Below are 23532 nucleotides of genomic sequence, written 5' to 3'. Positions count from 1 at the left end.
TGGTTGCATGTAGTTACAGTCCTGTTCTTCTTTTTGTTCACATGTAAACAAAACTGTAAACACACTGATACCCACTGCTATGGCGGCCAAGTCACAAATAGGCTGTAAAAAAAGGATGGACGTTGGCGCATCTGAACGTGAAGCTTTGAATCTGCATTCTTTCTACAGGCCAGCAGGGGGCAGCTGGTCTGGTTGGAAGAAATCTGACTGTATAGAAGTGCAGTCTCTAATTTCAGGTCTTACTGAATGCAACAAACAAACAATCTGTACATTTCCACACAGTATATTAGAGTCTGTAAACAAGCCACAGTTACCAGGATGCACACTACATAGTCTTTATTCTTGTAGTGCAATGTGAAGGTTTGGCCAGCAGATGGCGCCATGCAATCAGTAACTAATTACTGATTACTTCCCCCCAAAAGTAATCCTGTTACTTTACTGATACTTATTTTCAAAAGTAATTAGTTTTTTAGTTACAACCTGAAGAGGTGATAAAGCGATAGATCTTTCAGCCCAATTCTACTTTTTCTGCATAATCCATCATACAAAATGTAATCAAATGGTTTTTAAAACTAGTTTTATTTATTTATTACTCATCTAACTTTATGCATCAAGCAAACATTAAATTATATACAACATTCTCTGACTGGAAGAAATTTGTTTAACATTTAAACCTATTTTCTGCACATAAAATAAAATATTTTTTTGTGTTTACACTCAGTCTTTCAAATAGACTCAGCGGTCCTGTTGATCTATTTTCACCTGTTTAGCAGGAGTGGGGCAGGCGGAGGTTTGCCCTGGTGCAGGTGAGTTGCAGCAGTCATGTCAGTTGAAGAATCCGCGAGTTTCTCTGAGTTTCCCATTACTGTAGCATTCCAGCCGGACTTTATTCAGACGATGCACTCAATGATCATTACGGATGGACCATGGTGGGGTATTCCAACCCATTTATTCACAAATTGCCATAGACACATCGTAAGAGCTGTAATCATAACATAAAACAAATAAACATTCACTTGATATAACCACGTTTCTGTTATGCTAATCAATTCACAGAAAAGGCACAGGAGGTGCTAGCATCAGCCTGCTAGATCGCTCATAAACTTATTAACAATCAAGTAATACATTTACAAATTGTCCGAAATGTAAACAACAAGTACAACACACAAACATACCTGTTCGCCTTCCAGCTAGATGCTAATTTTAAGATGGATGGAAAACGATAACCTTCTCATTAATCCTTTCTGCGGCAAGCAGTTGCGGTACGATCTTCCTTCCCGGAAGTTGCCCGTTCCGAATTTCAAAATAAGAGTCTAATCTATATTATAAGGTATAATTCGTTCAGGGATTTAACTGTTTGAAAAATATCAAATAAACAAATAATCTGGGTCATTTACACTCCCACCAAATCATTAGTGTTCAAAAACATAACTCCATAAACATAGGAAGAAAGAACACAATGATTTCATAATACAAATAATGACCAAACAACAGAAGCATAGTATGCAAGGAATGGACTAGTCACCTTCCAACAACAAGACTAGTTTTTGAACTGGCCGTTCAAGCACTGACCGCTTAGTAAGACGTTCAACATTTTTGCCAAGTTTCCTGTCACCTAGACAGAGCTTCACTCTCCTAACCAGTCCATCTCTGTCCATTGTAGTCTCTACGACTCTTCCCAACCTCCATTCATTTCTGGGCAAGTCTTCATCCTTCATTATGACTATATCCCCGATCTGCAGGTTTCTCTTTGGGGTGTGCCAGCGTTGTCTAAAGGCAATGTTGGCTAAGTACTCTTTTTGCCAACGGCTCCAGAACTGCTCGGCCAAATATTGTACGTGGCGCCATCTCTTTCTCGCATACATATCTTCCCTTATGAACTTGCCGGGGGGAGGAAGGGCCATGGTAGACTTCAGGGTAAGTAAGTGGTTTGGTGTCAGAGGCTCAAGACTGTTGGGATCATGTAGGTTTTCAATAGTGAGAGGACGACTATTAACTATCGTCATTGCTTCATAGAAGAATGCTCGGAGGGAAGCATCAGGTAGGTTTCCAGGTGAGAGTCCAAGGGTCGCGTTGAGAACACTCCTGACTGTTCTAATTTGACGCTCCCACACTCCACCAACATGACTTGATCCAGGAGCATTTAGGATGAAGTCACACTGCTTCTTAGAAAGGAAGTTCGTCAGTTTATCACCATCTAATTCCGTGAGGGCTTCCTGCAGTTCATTCTTGGCTCCTAGGAAGTTACTGCCTTGGTCAGATTTGATCTGGCGTACGGCTCCACGTATAGCAATGAAGCAGCGCAGTCCAATTATGAATGAGTCTGTAGATAGATCCTCCAGCATTTCAATATGGATGGCTCTGGAGGAGAAGCAGGTGAAAAGGAGACCATATCGTTTTCGCACACTACGTCCTTGCTTGCTATAGAAGGGTCCAAAGCAATCCATTCCACAGTAGGTAAAGGGTGGAGATGGATTTACTCGCTCTGGAGGGAGATCGGCCATTTTCTGTTCTTCTGTCCGTCTCCGAAGCTTCCGCCAAACTACACATCGGCGAAGATAGGATGCAACCGTCCTGCCAATTCCTGGTATCCAGTAACCTCTTGTCCTAATTGCACTGAGAGTCATCCCCTTGCCTTGATGTTTGACTTCTTCATGACAGTATGCTATGATCATCCTTGTAACATGATGTTCCTTTGGAATGATGGTAGGGTGTTTAACTGAGAGAGGAAGGTTTGAATCACGGAGTCGACCTCCCACCTTAATCACACCATTGTTGTCCAAGAAGGGGTTGAGGTGATGTAGCTTGTTATGAGGTGGCAGCTGACAACCTTTCTTCAGTAGCCGTACTTCCTCCGAATATGTTTGTCTCTGCAGATCTTTGATGATGAGGCGCTCGGCTTCTTCTCTTTCCTGCACTGTAGAGAGGCCGATTGACTTATCCTTGTTGATCCTTCGAAGAATGCGAGCCACTGCACAGATGGCGCGAGTCCAGGATGAGAACTTTGCCAGCCGATAAGTAAGAGAATCTTGTTCTACAGTTTCCGTGTTTAGAGTCCGTGTTTCCTTAACTTCTGGATCTCCGACTGACAGTTCCGGAGCCACCTCTTCTGAGAGGTCAACTCCCTTTTCCCATAGAAATGCAGGGCCGGTAAACCAGTCCGATGATATTAGCTCATGGACAAAACAACCTCTAGAAGCACGATCCGCAGGATTCTGGTCAGTAGGGACGTATCTCCATTGCCTTTGATTCGTCTAGAGATGTATCTTCTGGATACGGTTGGCTACGAATGTATGAAAACGTCGAGCCTCATTATTGATGTACCCTAGTACAACCTTGGAATCGGTCCAAAAATGCTCTTCAATGTCCGCATATCCAAGTTCTTCCTTCAAAACATTGCTGGTTTTCACAGAGATGACTGCAGCCGTCAACTCTAATCTTGGGATCGTGGTGACCTTTGTTGGGGCGACGCGAGATTTGGCCATGACTAAAGCACAGTGGATGTCTCCTTCTTCATTGCTAAGCCTCAGATATGAACACTGTCCATAGCCAGTAGTGCTTGCGTCGGAGAAGTGATGTAACTCACGTTTAATAACCCTTCCGAAATCTGCCGGGGCATAACTTCGGGGTATATTTATCCTCTCCAAGTTGTTGAGGTCGTTTTTCCATTTCTCCCACCGTGGACGAAGTTCGTTGGTTAGAGGGTCGTCCCAACCTGTTCCATGGCAGCACATCTGCTGCAGCACTTCCTTTCCAATGAGCAAAAAGGGGGCTATGAGACCCAAGGGATCGTACAGGGATGCAACAATGGACAATATGCCTCGACGTGTTGCAGGCTGTTCCTTAAGGTTGGTGCTGATCTTCAGGCAGTCTGATTCGACGTGCCATTGGATACCCAACGCTCTCTCTGAAGGTAAGTTATCAAAGGCAAGGTTGAGGTCTTTAATGTCTGATGCACGTTCAGTTGCTGGTATGCTTACCAGGACAGCTTTGTCATTGGACACAAACTTGTGGAGCCTAAGACCACCCAGGGCACAAAGTTTTCTGGCTTCTTCTGCTAACTTGATAGCCTTCTCTGAGCTGTCTGTACTTGTGACTCCATCGTCGACATAGAAATTTCTCAGAATGAACTGAGAGCCTAATGGGTATCGGTCTTTATTTTCTGTAGCCAAATGCTTCAATCCGTAGTTCGCACAGCCAGGCGATGAGGCTGCGCCAAAGATATGCACCCTCATAAGGTATTCTTAGGGCTGTGCACCGAGATCTCCTTTCTTCCACCAAAGGAAGCGCAGGTAATCCTGGTCTGACTTCTTCACATGAAATTGGTGAAACATTTTCTCTATGTCACACATCAATGCAGTGGAGTGCAACCAGAAGCGAAGAAGTACACCGTTGAGATTGTTCATCAGGTCAGGACCAGTGAGCAGATGATCATTCAAACTGGTTCCCTTGTACTTGGCAGAGCAGTCGAACACCACGCGCAGTTTGCCTGGCTTCTTGTCGTGGAATACACCGTGATGAGGTATGTACCATTTTTCGCCCTCTTTCCCATCATCGTGGACTTCCTCTGCATCACCCCTTTCTATGACCTCCTCCATGAACTTGATATACTGTTCTTTGTACCCTTCATCCTTTAACAGCTTCCTCTTTAGATGGCTCAGACGTATGACTGCAAGCTGTTTGTTGTCAGGTAAGGTAGGTCTCTCCTTAAAGGGCAACGGCATCTCGTAGTGACCTAGACTGTTCTTTTCGATGTGGTTCTTGAGTTTGTCCAGGAACAGGATGTCCTCCTGAGACACTGGTTTGCCGTCTTCCTTAGCATCCTTAAAGTCAGACTCTAGAATGCGAATGGCATCTGCCGGAGTGACTGGTGGGAGCTCCCTGACTGCAACTCGGAAGCACTGTCCCGCCGTACTTGAGGTGTCGGGGCATGTCGACGTACCACCAACTATGCTCCATCCTAAGTCGGTACGAATTGCATAAGGCTCATCGTCTCCTCCCGTTATGACGTCTCTTGGTGCCATTGCTCGTGCGCAGTTATAGCCTATCAATAAACCAACCTCACAGTCCTGTAGAGGTGGAATCTCTTCTATGACCTTGGAGAGATGATTCCACCTTTTAGCTGTCTCGCATGTTGGGATATGGGCTCTGTTTACTGGTATGCAATCCTTGGTATAAGCAGGAGGAAGGTCGATGAGGAGGGAAGAGCGATAACCCCGAACACAAAGCCCTGAGACTCTTTGGCTCTTTACGATCACGTCGCGTCCAATCATAGTAGTTAACTTCAGCTTAACTGGACAGGAATCTGCCTTTAATACATCACTCAGTTCCTGGTCAACAAACGTCGTGTCGCTTTGCGTGTCCAGCAAGGCGTAAACCAGTTTCTCAGTTCCTGTATCCTTTTTTGACACCCACACAGGCACAATCATTGATGTGTTAGTTGGCTGTCCAGTAATCACTGACATTGAAGTTGCAGCAGCCTCCGTTTGGCCGGCATTGCTCAGGATAGTGGTTTCCTGTGGCAGAACTCTTTCCTTCTTTAAATAGTTGTCATCGTGTAAACAAGTGGGATGTTTACCCTTGCACGTGTTGCATGAGTGTCGATGTCGACAGTCTTTTGCACTATGTCCAGGTTTGGTGCAGCCATAGCAGAGCTTATGTTCTCTGACAAAATCTCGACGCTCCTCCAGAGTTTTAGCAATAAACTTGGGACATCCATGTAGTCTGTGTTGATTATTTTGACAGAAGGCACAAGGAGACCTTTCCTTTCCTTTAACTGGCTTGAGCCTCTCGGTGTCAGCCTCAGTCTGTGTGTTTAGAACCCTTGCCTTGTTCCTCTTAGGGTCTCTGCTGCCTTGTTTTGCTGTGCTCGACTCAGAGCCGCGGAGGGCATAAGCTGAGGTGATTGGATTGCAAGCAATCTCTGCCTCTGTCGCCATAAATGCGGCGAAGTCCTTAAAACTGGAGAATTCCTTATTGCCCTTTAAGGCTTCAGTAACCTTCCTGTTCCAGTGAGATGCTATCCACTCTGGTAGTTTAAGGATTAGCTTCTTATTCTCTTCACAGTCGTTCAGTATTTCGAGGCTCTTCACATGTGTCATTGCATCTTGGCAAGCGTTTAAGAAATCTGAGAAGTCTCTTAATCCTTCTGCATCTCTTGGTTGGATCTTTGGCCAATCTGTGAGCTTATCTCTGAAGGCTTTCTGTATAATAAAGGTTTGGCCATATCTGTTATCCAGTTTGTTCCACGCATCCTTATAAGCGTCGCTGTCATTCCTATAGAAAGTTCCTTCTAATGTTTTACGAGCTGGGCCGCCTACATACTTCCTCAAGTAATAAAGTTTGTCTGCTGGGGAGATGGCCTTTTTGTCAATAAGTGACATGAATGAAGTTTTCCACTCAATGAACTGAATGGGGTCCCCACTAAATACAGACGGCTCTGGAACTGGAAGTCTATTTAGAGCCATACTGTCTTGTAGGGCTTGGGCAAGGGATGACACGTTTAGGTCGGGTGGCGATGCTGTGACGGTGGGAGTTGGAGGGTTGATAGCAGGGGGAACATGATGATTTCCCACTGAACTATTAGAGGAATGGGGACTGCCTTCCTGCAAGGCTACCTGGCTGTAGACTTGCAGTTTGGCCCGAGCAGCCCTCAGATTCCTTTCTGCTTGAAGGCGTTCAAGTCTGCGCTTTTCTACTTCCATTTTTCTGTGCTGTTCCTCTATCTTCTCCATTTGTCTCTCTTCTTCCAGCAACCCTTCAAATTCGACTTCCTTAGCAGCTAGCTCTGCTGCTGCATCCGCCTGTTTGAGTGTTAGAGTAGTGCCTTTGTGACTACGGATTGACTTTGTCACTCTAGATGCAGTGGATCCATAGATGGAGCGTGCGTAGCTGTTCTTAAGCAGCTCCCTGAGACGGCAATGTACTTGTTCTGCATCATAATCACCATCGAGATCTGACATTCTCTCGTAGGTAACTTTCATAATTTCGGCTGTAACTGCCTCACAACTGTCAACGTGACGTCTTAATTCTGGAGAAGGTGTAATGTGACTTCGTATTTCAAGGTAAGTGTTTAACACAGTTTCTTTCTCTTTCTCCAAAGCATCCATCAAAGATGCCAGCTCGCCTTTACTAATGTCTGACTTGAGCTGCTCTCTTGACTCTCGGGCTCGAATCTTCCATCTTTCGTACGTTGAGATGAACTTTCTTTCCCTTTTTCTTGCTTCCTCCTGTTGCATTTCGAGCGCCTTTGGAGTTGGGATTTTTGTTCGAGTGGAACGTCGGAGGCCTTCCTTAAGCTCACCTTGTAAGTTGTTCAACGTTTCTTCTCTGCGTTGAATTTCCTTCTCCAAAAGTTCTATTTCCGTAGTTTCTGATGTGTCTTCAAGAGACGCCTTAAGCCCTTTGATTTTATTCTGCAGGTCGACTATCTGATGCTCTAGTTCTGTTTGTGAGGAGGGAGTCTCCATTTCCTTAATGTTTATGTTATTTACTTATCTAATTTGCAGGCTTTAGTTAATGAGCTGCTTGTGGTTACTATAACTTACAGGCTGCATTAACAGAAGGGAGGAGAATCTTTGCACTTTAAACCAAGTTGAAATAGAAGCGGATAACCAACACAACATTGAGAAGAAATGTATAAAATAATAAATGCAACCTGCTAGCTGTTGCAAACTGATGTGGTAAAGTAAACCTCTTATGCTAAACACAGATCAATACACCATTACTATTGTACAGTTACAAATTGAACTAAATGCCCCTCTTTCACCCCCTTTTTGGTCAGTAGAAAGAATGATAAATATACAGTAGTGGTGGTAAATACCAATAAACAAAATTACTTCACTTGTTATTACTTCATGTCCGTTGTGTCTTAATGCAGCAGATGTCCACAGTAGTTGACGACCTTCTCTCTCCCTTTAACCACCACTGATGAGAATGAATGTCCTTTCCTTGTCGATTAGAATGAAATGTTCCATACCTTTTCTGACCGTCACATCAAACCATTAAGCCAGCTGCATGATGATTATAAAGTCTCTGTCTAGAAGACCCATAGAATGGCACTGAGTTGCTCCGTGAAATGTCTTGTCAATCACAGACGAATAGCAACACAGCTCCGTGACTCGTCCTCGTGGTTCCGTGGTGCAGGATGGCAGCAGGATGATGCGGGGGATCAGCTCTTACTGTAGCATTCCAGCCGGACTTTATTCAGACGATGCACTCAATGATCATTACGGATGGACCATGGTGGGGTATTCCAACCCATTTATCACAAATTGCCATAGACACATCGTAAGAGCTGTAATCATAACATAAAACAAATAAACATTCACTTGATATAACCACGTTTCTGTTATGCTAATCAATTCACAGAAAAGGCACAGGAGGTGCTAGCATCAGCCTGCTAGATCGCTCATAAACTTATTAACAATCAAGTAATACATTTACAAATTGTCCGAAATGTAAACAACAAGTACAACACACAAACATACCTGTTCGCCTTCCAGCTAGATGCTAATTTTAAGATGGATGGAAAACGATAACCTTCTCATTAATCCTTTCTGCGGCAAGCAGTTGCGGTACGATCTTCCTTCCCGGAAGTTGCCCGTTCCGAATTTCAAAATAAGAGTCTAATCTATATTATAAGGTATAATTCGTTCAGGGATTTAACTGTTTGAAAAATATCAAATAAACAAATAATCTGGGTCATTTACAATTACATCGTAGCTACTCGGTGCTTGCTCGGACGTTTGGGGTTTTTTTTCGCTGTAAAAAGAAGTTTTCTTCCCACGCACAGCGGACACTAATGTTTTTGTCACTTTTTATGGAATCAAACTCAAAGTAAGGTCAGTACTTCCACGCTTTAAACGCTGCACGCTCATACTCTCTCCCATAATCGATATGTGATCCACTGTTGATCTGCACACAGCTGTTGTCACGAACGTCGCACTCGCTTACGTCACTGTCATGAGACATTCTCACAAAAAAAAAAGAAAAAGAAAAATTTATTCATTTCATTCTCATGAAAGCCCCTCCCACGGTAAAAGAGAAAATAACAAACAATACAATTATTCAAAACACATGATAATTATGAAAAGGAAAAATAAAGACTGTTATTTTATAAAAACAGTCTTAATCCGGGTCCAAACCCAGCCAAGAGTCAGAGCCAGACTCCAGATCTCAGAGTCTCAATCACAATTGTTGTACCGCGAGATTCTCAGGTCTGAGAAATAAGAAAGACATATTTGCTCACCTTTGAAGAACCTCCAGAGTGGAAGCCAGATAATGGATGTTAAAATTGTAGTAGCTCCCGAACACGATGCACAGTGCAGAAATGAATGAGGATATGTTTGTGCTGACGAGGTTCCGATCAAGACTCAGCATGTATCATCTTAAGGAATAGCAGGACTTTCCTGAGAACAAATTATTTAACAGGTTATATTAATAAGCACTGCAGTACATGAGATTCTATAAACAGTGCAATTAAAAAGAGAGAGAGAGAGAGCTATGAAACAGACTTACCAAAGACAATAATCGTGGGTGTCAGAGACACTTGCTCCAGTTGCACCTCATCTGCCAGACATGCATCTTCTACATGGAAAAGCATGGACTCCTTCTCTTCAAAGTAGCTGAGCAGAAGCAGGACCACCTCTTTCACATCATCTGAGCAGCCACTCTGCCGTCCCCGTATCCTCTGAAGCCTTGCATCAGTCTGAAGGAACGTCTTGCTTTTGCTGACACCAACTGTGGTCATGTAGTCCAGAAGACCTTTTCCCCTTCAAATCCAAGTAATCTGTATTATAGAGGCAGGAATTAGCAGCTGTCCTTGCAGTTTAAGGTAAAAGAGACACATATTTCTGAGATAAGACCGACTATCATTCTCTGGCATATCAGTGGCTGAATTAGCAGATGACATGGTTTTATGTGAGTTTTCTTAATAATCTGTACTGTAATTTGGGGGCTGAGGGTGAGATTGTACATGTCATTAATACCATCTGGGGAACATGCTTTATGCTTCCTACACTTTCTTCTTTTTTGTAAACACATGCAACCATTCTATAACACTGGACTCATTTTTCTACAAAGGTTTGAACTTTGAGAGAGTTTAAACAAGAGAGAAAAGTGTGGAAATGTTCATGTCTGTCTGAGAAAAGTGTGTAGTGAGGGGTTTTACAGCCTTAAAACATCTATAATAATTGTAAAAAATAAAGCTGGCTACTTCGGATTTCAGCTATGGCAGGTTATTTTTAGAACGTAACTCCCGCCATAAATGAAGGACCACTGTACACAGCCTCTTAATGTGACCAATATCTTTTTACAAAAGACGCAGGTGACCATTTTTAGTATTTAAAAAGTTTGCCAGTGCTTTTCAGCTGAACTAGCATGCTAGCGCCAAGTTATCAAGTATTAGTCTAAATATCAACTGGTGCTAGTGACGTTTTGGTCTCGAAAAAAGTAGCCTAGATGTTAAACTTACCGTGCAAACTTTCAGATGAACCACAGACCGTCATAAAAACAATTAAAATCGCATATTTGTGATTTGTCCTAAAAACGTCCTTGGTAAAAGCTCGACGTTTTCTGTTCTCTCTCCACTCTGCAGACTGTGCACGCTGCTGGTTCGTTAGCTGTAGCCGTGAACTAGCAGCTCTTCTCCCGCTCCTCCCGCCCTCACGTCATTATCCAATCAGAGACGAGCTACAGATGCGCATTCAAAATTAGGCGCACTCAGTGTTATGGCAAATGCAGATGGACCCAGGGAGCAGAACGCACGGAGGCAGAGTTGCGGTGAAGACAGTTTATTTACAGTGATGGGGAGGTTTTACAAGGACAAAGTATGTACAATAGCGTATGAATGGGGACGCGGAGCCAGGACGTGCAGGTGACGGAAACACACACAGGTACACAGGTGCACTCGATCTAAAAAAATGATAACCGATAACCGAGAAAAGCTTAAAGTAGACTTTACAGAGAGCTTACTTGGTACTGTTTATTGCCAAAACCTCCAGACGAGGCGAAATCCTGGGGAGGAAACAAAATCCTTACAGTCACCAGAAATAATCCAACGGCTCCAGCAGGCAGGGGCAGAATTACAGACTCTCCAAAAACGTCAATACTCGGACACTAGTCTTCTGTCAGGTAGCTCCTAAAGAACACTTCTGAAGAATGCAGCTGATGAGTAACAGGTGTGCCAGGTTCAGTGACTCACTGCCCCGCCTACCTATACAAAAAGGGAGGCACCAAAAACACATACAGACAAAAACACCACATAACCAGAACCCAGCTCCTAGCACTCAGTGCAGGCTACAGTAGCCTACAGCTCTGTGGAGAGGAGGCACCATAGACATCCTATGGAAGGCACTGTTAGTGTCATGGTCTGGGTGGGTACCTGCAGGTCTCCAACAGCAGCCCCAACTCCTTTAGGCGGAGTTCGGTTGCTCCTCCCTGGCTGACCACCTGTGAGCAATTATTCCGGCAGTATATCAGACCTGCGCTCTCAACCGTTCATCGCCTGAGTATCTGCTATCCCCATGTTAGTCAAGTGGAGCATCATAACTCTGTCCAGAATCCGTGTGATGACTTACTTGTTCTTCTTGTTCTCAGAGGTAGCACCTGGAGTGGAGGTCTTGTCTCCCTCACTCCCGCCTTCCTGGACCTGGGCCGCTTGCTGCTGATACGACGTGGCCTATATGTGTATATATATATATGTGTATATATATATATATATATATATATATATATATATATATATATATATATATATATATATATATATATATATATATATGTATGTATGTACACTGGGTGAATGTGCAGTAGTAGCAGCAAGCAGGTGAATTCTGTACATTAATATGAATAGACATCTGACTATTTTACAGGATAGACAATATAAACATATTTAAAATTAAAGGAATTGAAATGTACATTGTCTGGGATTTCATAGCCAGTCATGTGACATTTTAAAAAACTGTATCACCAACGGAGCCTGAACAAGATTTGCTTGTTAGATGAAGTCAGCTATCTCATCGTAGCAAGAGAGAAGCACCACCTACCGTTCTTTATGCAACTTCAACTGTCGGAGAAAGTTGGAAGCTGCTCCATCTCTGTCTGTGATTCTCTTCTTGCATGTTTTGCATATTGCATTTCGGTTTTTTGTTGACTACTTCATAGTTTATGTACCTGGAAAAAAAAATGTCCTTGCAGCATTTTTGAGCGTTTTTTTTTTTTTTTTTTTTAAATCTGGTTAATTTGAGTGGCTGTGCTACAGCTCACGCACACATACATACGGAGTGTGGTTTGAATAAATGAATGAATTGAATTAATGGTGCACACTTTCTATATAATATGCATGTTAAATTTTATATTTGGGGTGAAATATCAAGTCTTTTCAAGTAAACCGGTTCAAGTCCAATTCAAGTCCCAGGTCATTGGTGTAAAAGTCCAAGTCAAGTCACAGTCTTAGAACATTTTTTCAAGTCAAGTCTAAAGTCATAAAATTAATGACTCAAGTCTGACTCGAGTCCAAGTCGAGTCCACACCTCTGATTATGACTGAACAGAAGTTTTACTTAAGATATCGATAATAATAATTTCTTATAGGTTACTGTACAATAGGCTGCAAATAAGCCTGAATAATTAAAAAATGTCATTATAATTGTATATTTTTGTATAGCATAAAAATAGAGAAGTAACCTCTCAGGTTCACAATGACATTTTCTGTGAATACATTTTTATTAGCCGTATACCTGAATTTGCATAATTTCATGAATCATGTTTAAAGTAGGTCCGTTACAGGCCTACGGTATAAACTTGTAAAGTGACTTACATATAATTCGTGTATTTTAAAAACAACTGACTAAAACTATAGTTTTTACAATATTTGCATGTCAAATTAATATAATTGTTTTGTTAGAATATTAAAGTATTTCACTGTTTTTGTTCCCAATGTTTGTAGTTTTAACAAATAAATTTGATTATAATCACACATTGATGTTGTAAATTGTTACGTGTCTGCAGGCTGTATGTGTTCTTTCCCTCTCCTTTTGTTTGCCGTTCCCTTAGGTCGCAGACTGCAGGCTGATGTCAATCTGGGGATGTCCAACTAATTAGAGGAGGGAGACCCCGATTGGACAATCCAGGAGTGCACACCTTGATAAAGAGACTCACCTGTGGCTGGGCGCGGCTCTCTTCCCTCCTTTGAATTGTTTGGCACATGTGTGACGGTTCGCTACTGTCTTTCTTTTGTTTGATGATTATGGTGGGAGTAAAGTGGACTAGGTAAGTTTGGGGACCCCATACACTTACTCACGTAGAGTATTTTTGTTAGAAACACTAGGTAAGTAGGTTGGTGCCACCCATGTAATTTTGAGCTTGTTTCGAGTTGAGGTTTAGGGTCTTTCCCTCTTGTTTTTGCTTTTCTAGGATAATAGAATCAGCTAAGTTTTGGTTTTGTCTTTTTGGTGTTTTTTTTGGCACAACCTAACTGTCCCTTTCTCCCCCACATTTGTTGTTTGAATCTGGGTTATTTAATCTGTGAGAGCGCTGCCATTAAACCTTTTTCATAACACCTGTACCGAGTTTCCGGAGTTGTTGTGTTATCCCCTCCTGCCCTCGAGGAGACGTAACACAAGTGGGGGCTCGTCCGGGATCTATTTTCCAGAGCTATAGACAACGCTGGTGCTTGGTACAATGTTACTGCCTTGTAATTAAGTATGGATTTTGACTTAGAAGATTTCATTCATGCTCCGAGACCTGAGAAGTTTGAGTTATGTCGTAAAGATGACTTATTGAGTATTGCGGCACACTTTGATATTCCAGTAAAGAAATATAGTGCAAAAAAGGAAATTAAGGGTATTATCTTACAACGTTTAGTTGAGTTGAAAATCTTGACTGGTTCAGAGGTATGTGATGGTAACGTTCTTTCTGCTGAGCAAGGTGTCGAACCTCTGAAGGAGGATGTTGGTGCTATAGCTACTCCCCCCAAAGTCCAGGTGGAGCCTAAGGTGCCTCCTACTCTACCTCGTTTCGATCCTCTGTCCCCAGACTTCAGTGGGTCAAACGGACATGCTAGACTTAAGGTGCATCTAGCTCGCCTTCGGCTGGAGGCACGTAACATAAATGTAACAAAAACATTCTGTTTAATAGTTTACAAAAATTCACTGTGATTGAAACAGAAAAAATGTGTTTTGGGGTTTACTATACATTTCTGTAGGGATTTTACATGGTTTATATGTCAAATTCACTGCAATTTTTTACAGTGCAGAATCTGTAAACACATCAGCCATGTCCATGTCAGGGCAGCGACTGCTGGAAACTCATTTTATAGATGAGCTTTAATCTGTTTCCTGTTGTTTTTGGCTTTTGTTCCTCTAATGTGCGTGCGTGTGTGTGCAGCAGTGAATGCACCGCTGTGTGGACAGGTACTCTGGTCTTAATGTGGAGTTTTATCAGACTGTGAAACACTTTGTTTTAAAACAGAAAATATTTGATCTGAATTTATTTTGAAAATCACCGTCACACAGCCGTCTCGTCGCTTTCACAGATTTTTCTGTGAACAGATGAGCAGCAGAAGTTTTCAGCATTTTACATTCAGATGTTTCACAAACTGTTGGATTGTCTGTCTGGGATTTCATAGCCAGTCATGTGACTGCTGTCCCGCCAATCAGCTTCACTGTATGTGAGACGTCTTATTGTTTAGCATTAAACTTCATGTTGTCTCAGCCTTTATGATGTGTGTTACTGCATCAAATTCAAAATAAGAGCATAAAAATGAAGCAACTGAAAGTTCTGACAGGACAATAAAATATCAATAGACTTTATTGAATAGAGTTTACAATGAAGATGGATGCAGAGCCATGACTGTAGTTTACAGAATCAAACAGCAGCAGAGACATTTCTGAGACAGAAAAATGTATATTTAATATGATAATAGAGAGCATAAATGCGCGATTCACTGACATATATGGCATATCTACTGTTATATTGCTGGGTGCTCATTTGAACTATAAAGTATGAAGTCAAAAAGCTCAGACATCAGGCTGCTCTGAACACTCAGTTTCACCTTTTTCTCCTCTTGAACTTTCATATGTAGAGACAGGATATCATGAACATTTATATCTGAGACACAGAAGGTCCGCCCACCCGCTCACCTGCAAACTTTAGCTTCACCAATCAGAAGAAACAAAGAGGCATAAAACAGCTCATCAGACACTCTGATCTGAGCTTAGGATAAAGAAGGATGATTTCCAACTGTCAGTCATGCAAAGCTACGCTGTTACAGTCCAGCAGTCAGAGTACAGAGATGGAAATAAGTTGAATTACACAGCAGATCATCTGAGGAACATCAGCCAATAACGTTCAGACTAAACCGCCACAGTCTTCCTTCTCACTGTAAGCGGCTGTCTCCTCCTCTCTGTGGAAAACCTTCCCATCAGGCTGCGTCCTCCACCTCAGCTTCACCTCCTCTCTGATCCCTTGCTCCACCAGCTTCTCCCTCACCTGAAACACAGTTTTCACACATTAACAGAAGCTCCTCATTAATCAGCCGTTGTTTCTGTAGTGAGCAGAAAACGTTGTTGGTGCTGTTTCTGGGGGAAATGAACTAAATGAACTGGCTGGGGATGAAACTGAAGTCTGGAATTAGGCCTCATTGCCTGTCATTGGTTCACGTCGTCTCCTCACAGTAATCTGAAATTAAGTGACTTCTTCAAGTTACCAGTTAAAAAGGTTAAATAATACAAATGGATGGGATTGCATTAAACGAGCCCCGTATCTCTGCAGCTGTGTGCTGTCACGTGTCCCTGAACCTGCACAGACTCACTGCTCTCTATCATTTCACAGTAGTTATAGCGGTCTGTTCCTTGTATCGGGGCCCGTGTGACCTCTGACCTGCTGCAGGATGGATTCTTGCACTGTGGGGTCGTTCAGGTCTGCAGATCCCGCCCTCAGCTGAACCTTCACTGACCTCGAGGCTGAAGGTTTGACATCTGCAGAGAAAGAAAAGGGCCATTCAATTCAATTTTATTTATACATCACTAAATCACAACAACAGTCGCCTCAAGGCGCTTTATACTGTGCGGTAGACCCTATAGTAATACATATAGAGAAAAAACCAAGCAATCAAATGACCCCCTATGAATAAGCACTTTGGCGACAGTCAGAAGGAAAAACTTTTTCCCTTTTAACAGGAAGAAACCTCCAGCAGAACTCAGAGCTCAGGGAGGGGCGCAAATGGAAGAACGCAGTCTTACATATTTGTTTAATATGTGCATTGAAGGACATGTCCTGGTCAAAAATGACTCCAAGGTTCCTCACAGTGTTACTGGAGGCCAAGGTAATGCCATCCAGTGTAAGAATCTGCTTAGATACCATATTTCTAAGCTTTTCAGGGCCGAGTACAATAACCTCAGTTTGATCTGAATTAAGAAGCAGAAAGTTAGCGGCCATCCAGGTCTTTATGTCTTTAAGACATTCCTTTATTTTATTTTATTTTATTTTTTTTTTAAATGACATCAGAAACAGCAGTATGCGACATTACGTGATGGCAGAGCTTCAGTTCATCCTTTGTCATTTTTTTTTTTTTTTTTTTTTTTTTTTTAATAAATAGGACAGGGGGAATGAATGAGAGAAAGAGGGGGAGAGAAAGAAAGAAAACCAAAGGGGAGAAGAGACGGTGAGAAGGGGGGGGAAGAGAGAGAGAGAAAAAAAAAGAACTCCTGGGTCACCTGTATGGAGAAAAAAAACAAACAAACAAAAAAAACAAACAGAGGAGACAGCAAACAACAAAGAGCAACATAATAATAGAGAAAACAAAGCACCATCACAATAAACTAGCTAGTCATAGATATCAGTATTTACTAAGTAATAAACAATATTGTGCAGCACGCAAGATAGACAGCGCACAGTGTGCTTTGAGGCAGCAGCCAAGAAAGCTTTAGTCCGCGTCTGTGAATACCCATGTGTGCATACCTGTGTGGATCAGCATGCTTGCATTCCAAGGGTTTCTCCATGTAATGATCTGCTAGGGAGTGTGGGGGGGCCACAGCCCCGTCCTCCAGGGTGTGAAGCGGGTATGGAGGAGATCAAAACTCCAGACATCCAGAGGCCCCCAGAACACAAGAGACCAAGGAAGACCAACAGAGGGGCAGCCGCGCCACTATTCCAGTAAGAGCTGAGGAGAGTCCCAGATGAGGGCTCGCCCAGCAGCCGCGGAGCAGAAGTCAGGGGGAGTTGCAGTGACGCGCCCGTGAGCTCCGCCGGCCCCCAGCTGTGCCTGAGTGACCGAGCCCCAGGCCGAGAGGCCGGGGGCACCCCACCTCCAAAGGGGCCCGAGCGAGCCCCAGGCCCCAGGCCCCGACAAGCGGCCGCCAAGGAGTGAGCCGGTGTGTACCCGGACGCCCACCCCCAGACACAAAGAACCACCAACACACCGACACCTGAGGGAGTCCGCCACCGGCAGGGGAAGTGGTGGTGGGTGGAGATAGGCCTCCAAACCTTGGAGGGCCTGAGGTGTCCCCAGAGAGGTGGCGTCTGATACCCAACCTGACATATAGACACAGAAATACAGGCACACACAGACACAAACATCCATTCCCACCCTCATGCTCTCATATGCACTTACTCCACACTCAACCAACGTGGAGACAGACATAAAGAGACGCTGTACACACAATCACACTCCCCAAGCGTACTCTACAAACCGGGTCTAGGTACCCTTGCCCCTGGAGGGGGGAATTGCACCCAGACCCAGGTGGTGTTACCCTTTTCCCTGCGGTGGGGAGAGGCAGACCACCCCGACTCCGCAGCAGCAGGGAGGCCCCACACCCCAGACCGCAGTCGGACGGCCAACTCCTCCTACTAGCCCTCCCGCTCCAGCAGGCCGCAGAGAATGGGGGTGGGAGAAGACTCCAAACCTCCCTCCACCCGCTCATTGTAGTGTTGATGCATATGTGTTCTAAGGTGCAATTAAAACCCAGGAGGGCATGGAGCTACCTGCCAGAGAGCAGCAGGTAAGCGCATAGTCCCTCCTGCTAGCCCTCAATGACTAAGTGTATTTAAAATTGAGAGGTGGGCAACGACGTCAGGGGTGACATTCCTGCAGTGTAACTCATTGGTGTGTGTTATCTGGCTTCATGCACAGATAGAGCTGGGTGTCATCTGCATAGCAGTGTAAATGTATGCTATGTCTTCTAATGATGCTGCCTAAGGGAAGCATGTATAATGTAAAAGTGCTATATAAATAAAATTGATTTGATACTTTACTTAGGCAATCAAATTAAGATAGATTTTATGTTGTTGGTTTTAAAGAACTGGATGGATATTTTAATGTATTTTTTATTTCTATTTTTCAAGAGTTGGAGAAGTGCCCTTTTTTCATAACTTGGCCTACCCTTTTTAGTTTTGTTAATATTGGCAATAGTGAGAAGTACTATGGTTGGATTCAAATGTATTTAACATAGGGCATCTAATTAAGGTAAATGTCATGTTTTTAGTTGGTAGAATCTGATGAGCAATATTTTATTTTATTATTTTTTATTTTGTTTTTCAGTTTTCCTCCTGAGTGATTGCCACCTTAACGTGGTCAGGGGGTTTGTGTGCCTCAGTGACACTAAGATCTAGACCTGCAGAAGCTGAGCCTTCAGGGGGGACACCCAAGTTGGTCAGGTTTTAGGGTAGAGGTTTGACAAAGTGCAATCCAATTACATGACAAAAACAGTTATTCAGAGCACCCCACATTCGCCTCAGCTGCCACCATGTGCCCCCTTTACATTTCTGTCTGCCCCCTCATATATGCCTGTCTAGAACCAGCCCAGCACACCACCCCCTCGGCCTGTGCTTCGAGATTTCTGGTAGTTAGAATGACTCGGGGGTGTTGATTCATTTAAACTAACATAATCATCCTGCTGCAACCAGGTTTCTGTAAGGCAGAGTAAATCGATTTGTTGATCAATTATTAAGTCATGTACTAACAGAGACTTGGAGGAGAGAGACCTAATATTTAATAATCCACATTTCACTGTGTTACTCTTTGGTTCAGATGTGGATACTGTATTGTTCTTTCTTTGTGATTGTTTATGTTTAAGTTGTTTGTTTCTGGTTTTAGTTTGTTTTTTGTCTGTTTGGGAGCTGACACAGTCTCTATGGAGATGGGTTTTTGGGGGGGTAGCAGGAGGAGAGAAGCTGCAGAGAGGCGTGTAAGACTGCAACTCTGCTTCCTGGTCCCAACTCTGGATAGTCATATTTTGGGGGGTTTAATAAATTTGTCCATATTTCTAGAAATGAGAGCTGCTCCATCCAAAGTGGGATGGATGCCGTCTCTCCTAACAAGACCAGGTTTCCTCCAGAAGGTTTGCCAATTATCTATGAAGCCCACATCGTTTCTGGGACACCACTCAGACAGCCAGCAATTTAAGGAGAACATGCGGCTAAACATGTCACTCCTGGTCTGATTGGGGAGGGGGCCAGAGAAAACTACAGAGTCCGACATTGTTTTGGCAAAGTTGCACACCGATTCAATATTGATTTTAGTGACCTCTGATTGGCGTAACCGGGTGTCATTACTGCCGACGTGAATTATGATTTTACTGAATTTACGTTTACCCTTAGCCAGCAGTTTTAAATTTCCTTCAATGTCGCCTGCTCTGGCCCCTGCCGGTGTCTCTAGCTTCACATGTCTGAGAACAGAATCACCAATTACCAGAGTTTGACCCCCGGCGGGTGTGTCGCCGAGTGGGGAAAAACGGTTAGACACATGAACGGGTTGGTGGTGTACCTGGGGCTTCTGTTTAGGACTATGCTTCCTCCTCACCGTGACCCAGCCGCCCTCTTTCCCCAGCTGCTTGGGGTCTGCCGGGGAACAGCTAGCGGGGCCTACGCTATCTTCGGCTGCACCAGCTACAGGGGCCTGGCTAGCTATGGGTGAATGAAGGGTGCGAAGCCGAGTCTCCAATTCAGTAATCCTGGCCTCCAGAGCTGCAAATATGCTACATTTGTTACAGATATCATTACTGCTAAAGGAGTAACTAAACATCTGACACAATGAGCAAGAAAGTGCAGGAGGGACAGGTGAAGTAGCCATGGTGCACGTGAAGATTATACTATGAAAACAGAAGTTATCTAAAGGTTTTTAATTAAATTGCTACGCAGATAAGCTACTCAACTACTACTTCCTGTTCCTGTGTTGAAACAGGAACAGGAAGTGATACTCTACCGCAGACAGAGCAAACACTAAATGACAGCGCCACCCAAAGCATCGGCAGTGCTGTGCCAAGAGTGTCCGGATGAGCCCAGGAGGACCAGACTGTGCAGAAACACAGAGGACAGACTCACCTCTGGAGCAGAGGAAGGGGCGTTGGTCACTACAGTTATGACTGTTGAAGGAGCCTGTTGATCCGACTATTGTGGCACAGTTTACGCTGTTATCAGGCTGCCCGGGCCCCCACGGCAGGTTGGAGGCTGTGCTCGAGTTTGACCACGTCCAGTTTCTGTACAGTCCAATCCAGGCTTGATGATAATAAGATGGCAACATAGAAGCGACCTGGATGTTGACCTGCGTGTTGGTGATGGTGTTCAGGTCTGTGTACGTCTGTCTGCAGTAAGACTGAGCATCAGACCAGGTCATTGAGTTCTTCACCAGGATGCGTTTGTTAGTCGCAGCTGAAACAAAAGATCAGACGGATTCAAACCTGCAGCTAAAATGTTCAGTTTGTCAAACCCTGGTACCAAAGTCTGAAACACTCACCGTCATAGCAGACAAAGTAATAAGTAGCTGAGCACGGTCTTGTGAACCATGATCCAGATCCAGTTATTATCACACACTCATCAGTCCCTGGCTGTCCCGGTGACCACATGTTAAACCAGGATGACTGAACTGGACCGAGGCGAGACCATTTCCAGCCGCTCTTGGAGAGTCCAATCCACGCCTCGGTGCTCCCCGCCCTTTTCTGGGCTTCCTGGATGAGAGCTGAGCTGTTAACAATGGCGAGGTCAATGTACTCATCTCTGCAGTATTGCTGAGCATCGTTCCAGGACTTCTGCAGGTCAACCAGGTGGAGCTGTCTGACTAACTGATCAGACTGAAGATGGCAGACCATCACGTAACCTGAGAGGACACGAGTCAGTCAGCGCGGTCACAGACTCACCTCAGCTCGACTATTTTAGTCATCAGGAGAATAAATTCTTTACATGCTACCACAACGCAAACTTTTTGTTGACATCTTTAAAGACGTGAATATATGTTAATATATGTGTCCTTCAAAGGATGTGTAACTCGTGTACTGGTTAAAAGCTGTTTTACGGTGCCTGTGGACACCTACACACTGGTTTCCTGCTCCAGGGCGAAACACTCACATCAGCTTAAAAAGCTGCTTTAACAGTGCTAAGTTTGTTTTTCACTCTGGCCTTATTGCACATGTATTTGGAAGATTTTTCCTCTTCAGTGTGCACAATGAAGGAAAACGACGTGTTAGTGGTCGAGGCTCAAAGCTGAACAACACGTGCACTAGGGCTGGGCCATATTATACCGTTCACGGTAATACCGGTACAATGTTAGGCAACGATAAGAAAATGAAATATCATGATAAATATTTTTGGCCATATCGCCCTGCTCTAACGTGCACACGGACGTGGTAAAAGCAGTCAGGATCTTTTTCAGCGAGCTGACGGGTTTGCAGCGTTTCAGGCTTTCAGTCAGATTTCTACACAGAAAATAAAATCAAGACGTGTTTTTCTCAGCAGTGCACACAAACAGCCACGTTCATGCACTGACTCTTCCCTCCTTTCTTTCTTTACTCTTTTACTTCACTTTATACAAACTCTTACAAACTACCGACCATTAAACTGTCAATCAAACTTCTAACTGGACCCAAAGAAACCTTTAGAAGTTTAGTTGACATGACAAAGGTCTTTGGAGATTGTATGAGTGTTCCTGTGACTGCTTGAAGCTCGTTTACAGACACCTTTAAAATAATCCCTATGGAGCAGTTCACTTTGTGCTTTCTTTGATTTTCTGACATCAAAAGTTTTATTCAAACTGTAAATGAGGCGACTGAGATGAGTTCACAGACCTGAGAGCAGCAGCAGGATCAGTCCACACCTCTTCATGACTGAGAGCTGAAAAACTGTGAAGACGTCCTCATGAATCTCATCTGCAGCTGCTCGTTCATTATTAATCATAACACTTAAAGCAGCATCAACAAAGAGGCAGCTGTCTCTGTCATTCACTCCATTTCTATCTAATCTAATCATTCAAACAAAACTATCAAACATATTCAACATTTGAAACGTTCAACTTTAAAAATGTTGTCTTCCTTCAATTATCATCATTTTGTTTATTAGAATACCAGACAATGAATGTGTGAGATTATCAAATAAACCAAACATATGCAGAACATACCCGACACGATGAGACGTCTGTGCAGCTGTGACACAGTCAGAACTCTTCATCTGATATAAATGTCATCCTCGCTCCTCCTCCCACGTCCATCAGAGACTTTGTAAAAGTGGTTTTTTAGAAAGCAGCCCAGTGTTCATTAAAGTGCATTTGTTTAAAGATGCTCAGAGTCGTTTAACTGAAGATGACTTATTCAAAGTTATGCAAACAGACTGACGTCTGGCAGAACGGGCTGTGAACTGGAGCTAAACGAGGTCACAGGCGTCGAACCATGAAACTGGGACTGAGGTTAAACGCAGTAAACGGGCCGTTCGGTTTCAGGCTTCAGTGTCTGTGAGAGGAAGAACATGCTCCTCCTCCTGACTGGAGGTCAGCGTGTCTGCTGCATCATCAGCAAAGATGGACGCACTTGGAAATGTTTGCGTCTTCATTTGAATCCAAGGCCGAGGTTTGCTTGCTGTGCATGTGTTTGCATGGATACAGCGCTGATTCTCTGCCCGACCACTTCAGTCTTATTTGAATAATGTTGTCATTATTAGAATTGGGACAAAAGAGCGTTCAAGCTCGACTCCTCCAAACAAATCAGTGATGATGACGACACAACCCGACACATTTCACATGTCAGTTCCAATCATAGAGAACAAACAGTTTTTATTTTGTTCTTTGTTTGTTTGGCTTCAGCGTCTTTTTAATGATGTTACAGTTTTAGTGCATCTCCTCTAAAAGTGCAAAACGTGCTTTGAGAGTCTCACACAGCACCACTCCCAAAGATGGAGGCTCAGTCACAGACAAATAAAATGCACTGATTTTAAAGTCACCACTAAATTTCACTGAAAGAAGAAGCCAGACCTGCCCTGGATCATGAAAAAGGTGCAGTTTGAGCACTGTGGGTCCTTTTAGTCATCAGCTACAGACTAAGCTGCTGGTTTGCTGACGCTGAACAAAGATCTGGTTTCCAGGAATTACTGAGTTCGATCCTTTATTTCTACTGGTCACGCTCAGTCAGGTTAAATGAGCGCAGCTAATGAGCTGCAGAGGTAGCAGAATCAAAATGCTTTATTAATACCAGAGGAAATAATGTGGTCACAGTTCCTCCAATACAATCAATAAATAAAATATAATATGCTACAAAGTTACAAAATATAATAA

General features: G+C 43.5%; 1 protein-coding gene across 1 annotated transcript; it reads right to left on the bottom strand.

Annotated features, from left to right (window-relative positions):
• Window positions 1–15350: 15350 nt before the first annotated feature.
• Window positions 15351–22238, bottom strand: LOC146623582 (putative C-type lectin domain family 20 member A). The gene is made up of 5 exons (XM_085366011.1): window positions 22058–22238; window positions 20734–21093; window positions 20322–20648; window positions 15882–15979; window positions 15351–15491 (listed from the first exon to the last, which is right to left on the bottom strand). Exons 1-5 carry the CDS (start codon window positions 22236–22238, stop codon window positions 15351–15353), a joined length of 1107 nt encoding a protein of 368 aa, XP_085222137.1.
• Between the last annotated feature and the right edge of the window lie 1294 nt (window positions 22239–23532).

This window comes from Diplotaxodon limnothrissa, linkage group LG11 (assembly GCF_057381915.1).
Source record: "Diplotaxodon limnothrissa isolate DT_005_m linkage group LG11, D_limnothrissa_male_GT1.1, whole genome shotgun sequence".
Lineage (NCBI taxonomy): Eukaryota > Metazoa > Chordata > Actinopteri > Cichliformes > Cichlidae > Diplotaxodon > Diplotaxodon limnothrissa.
The sequence above is the reverse complement of the archived record's forward strand: the minus strand, read 5'-3'. Positions and strand labels throughout refer to the sequence as shown.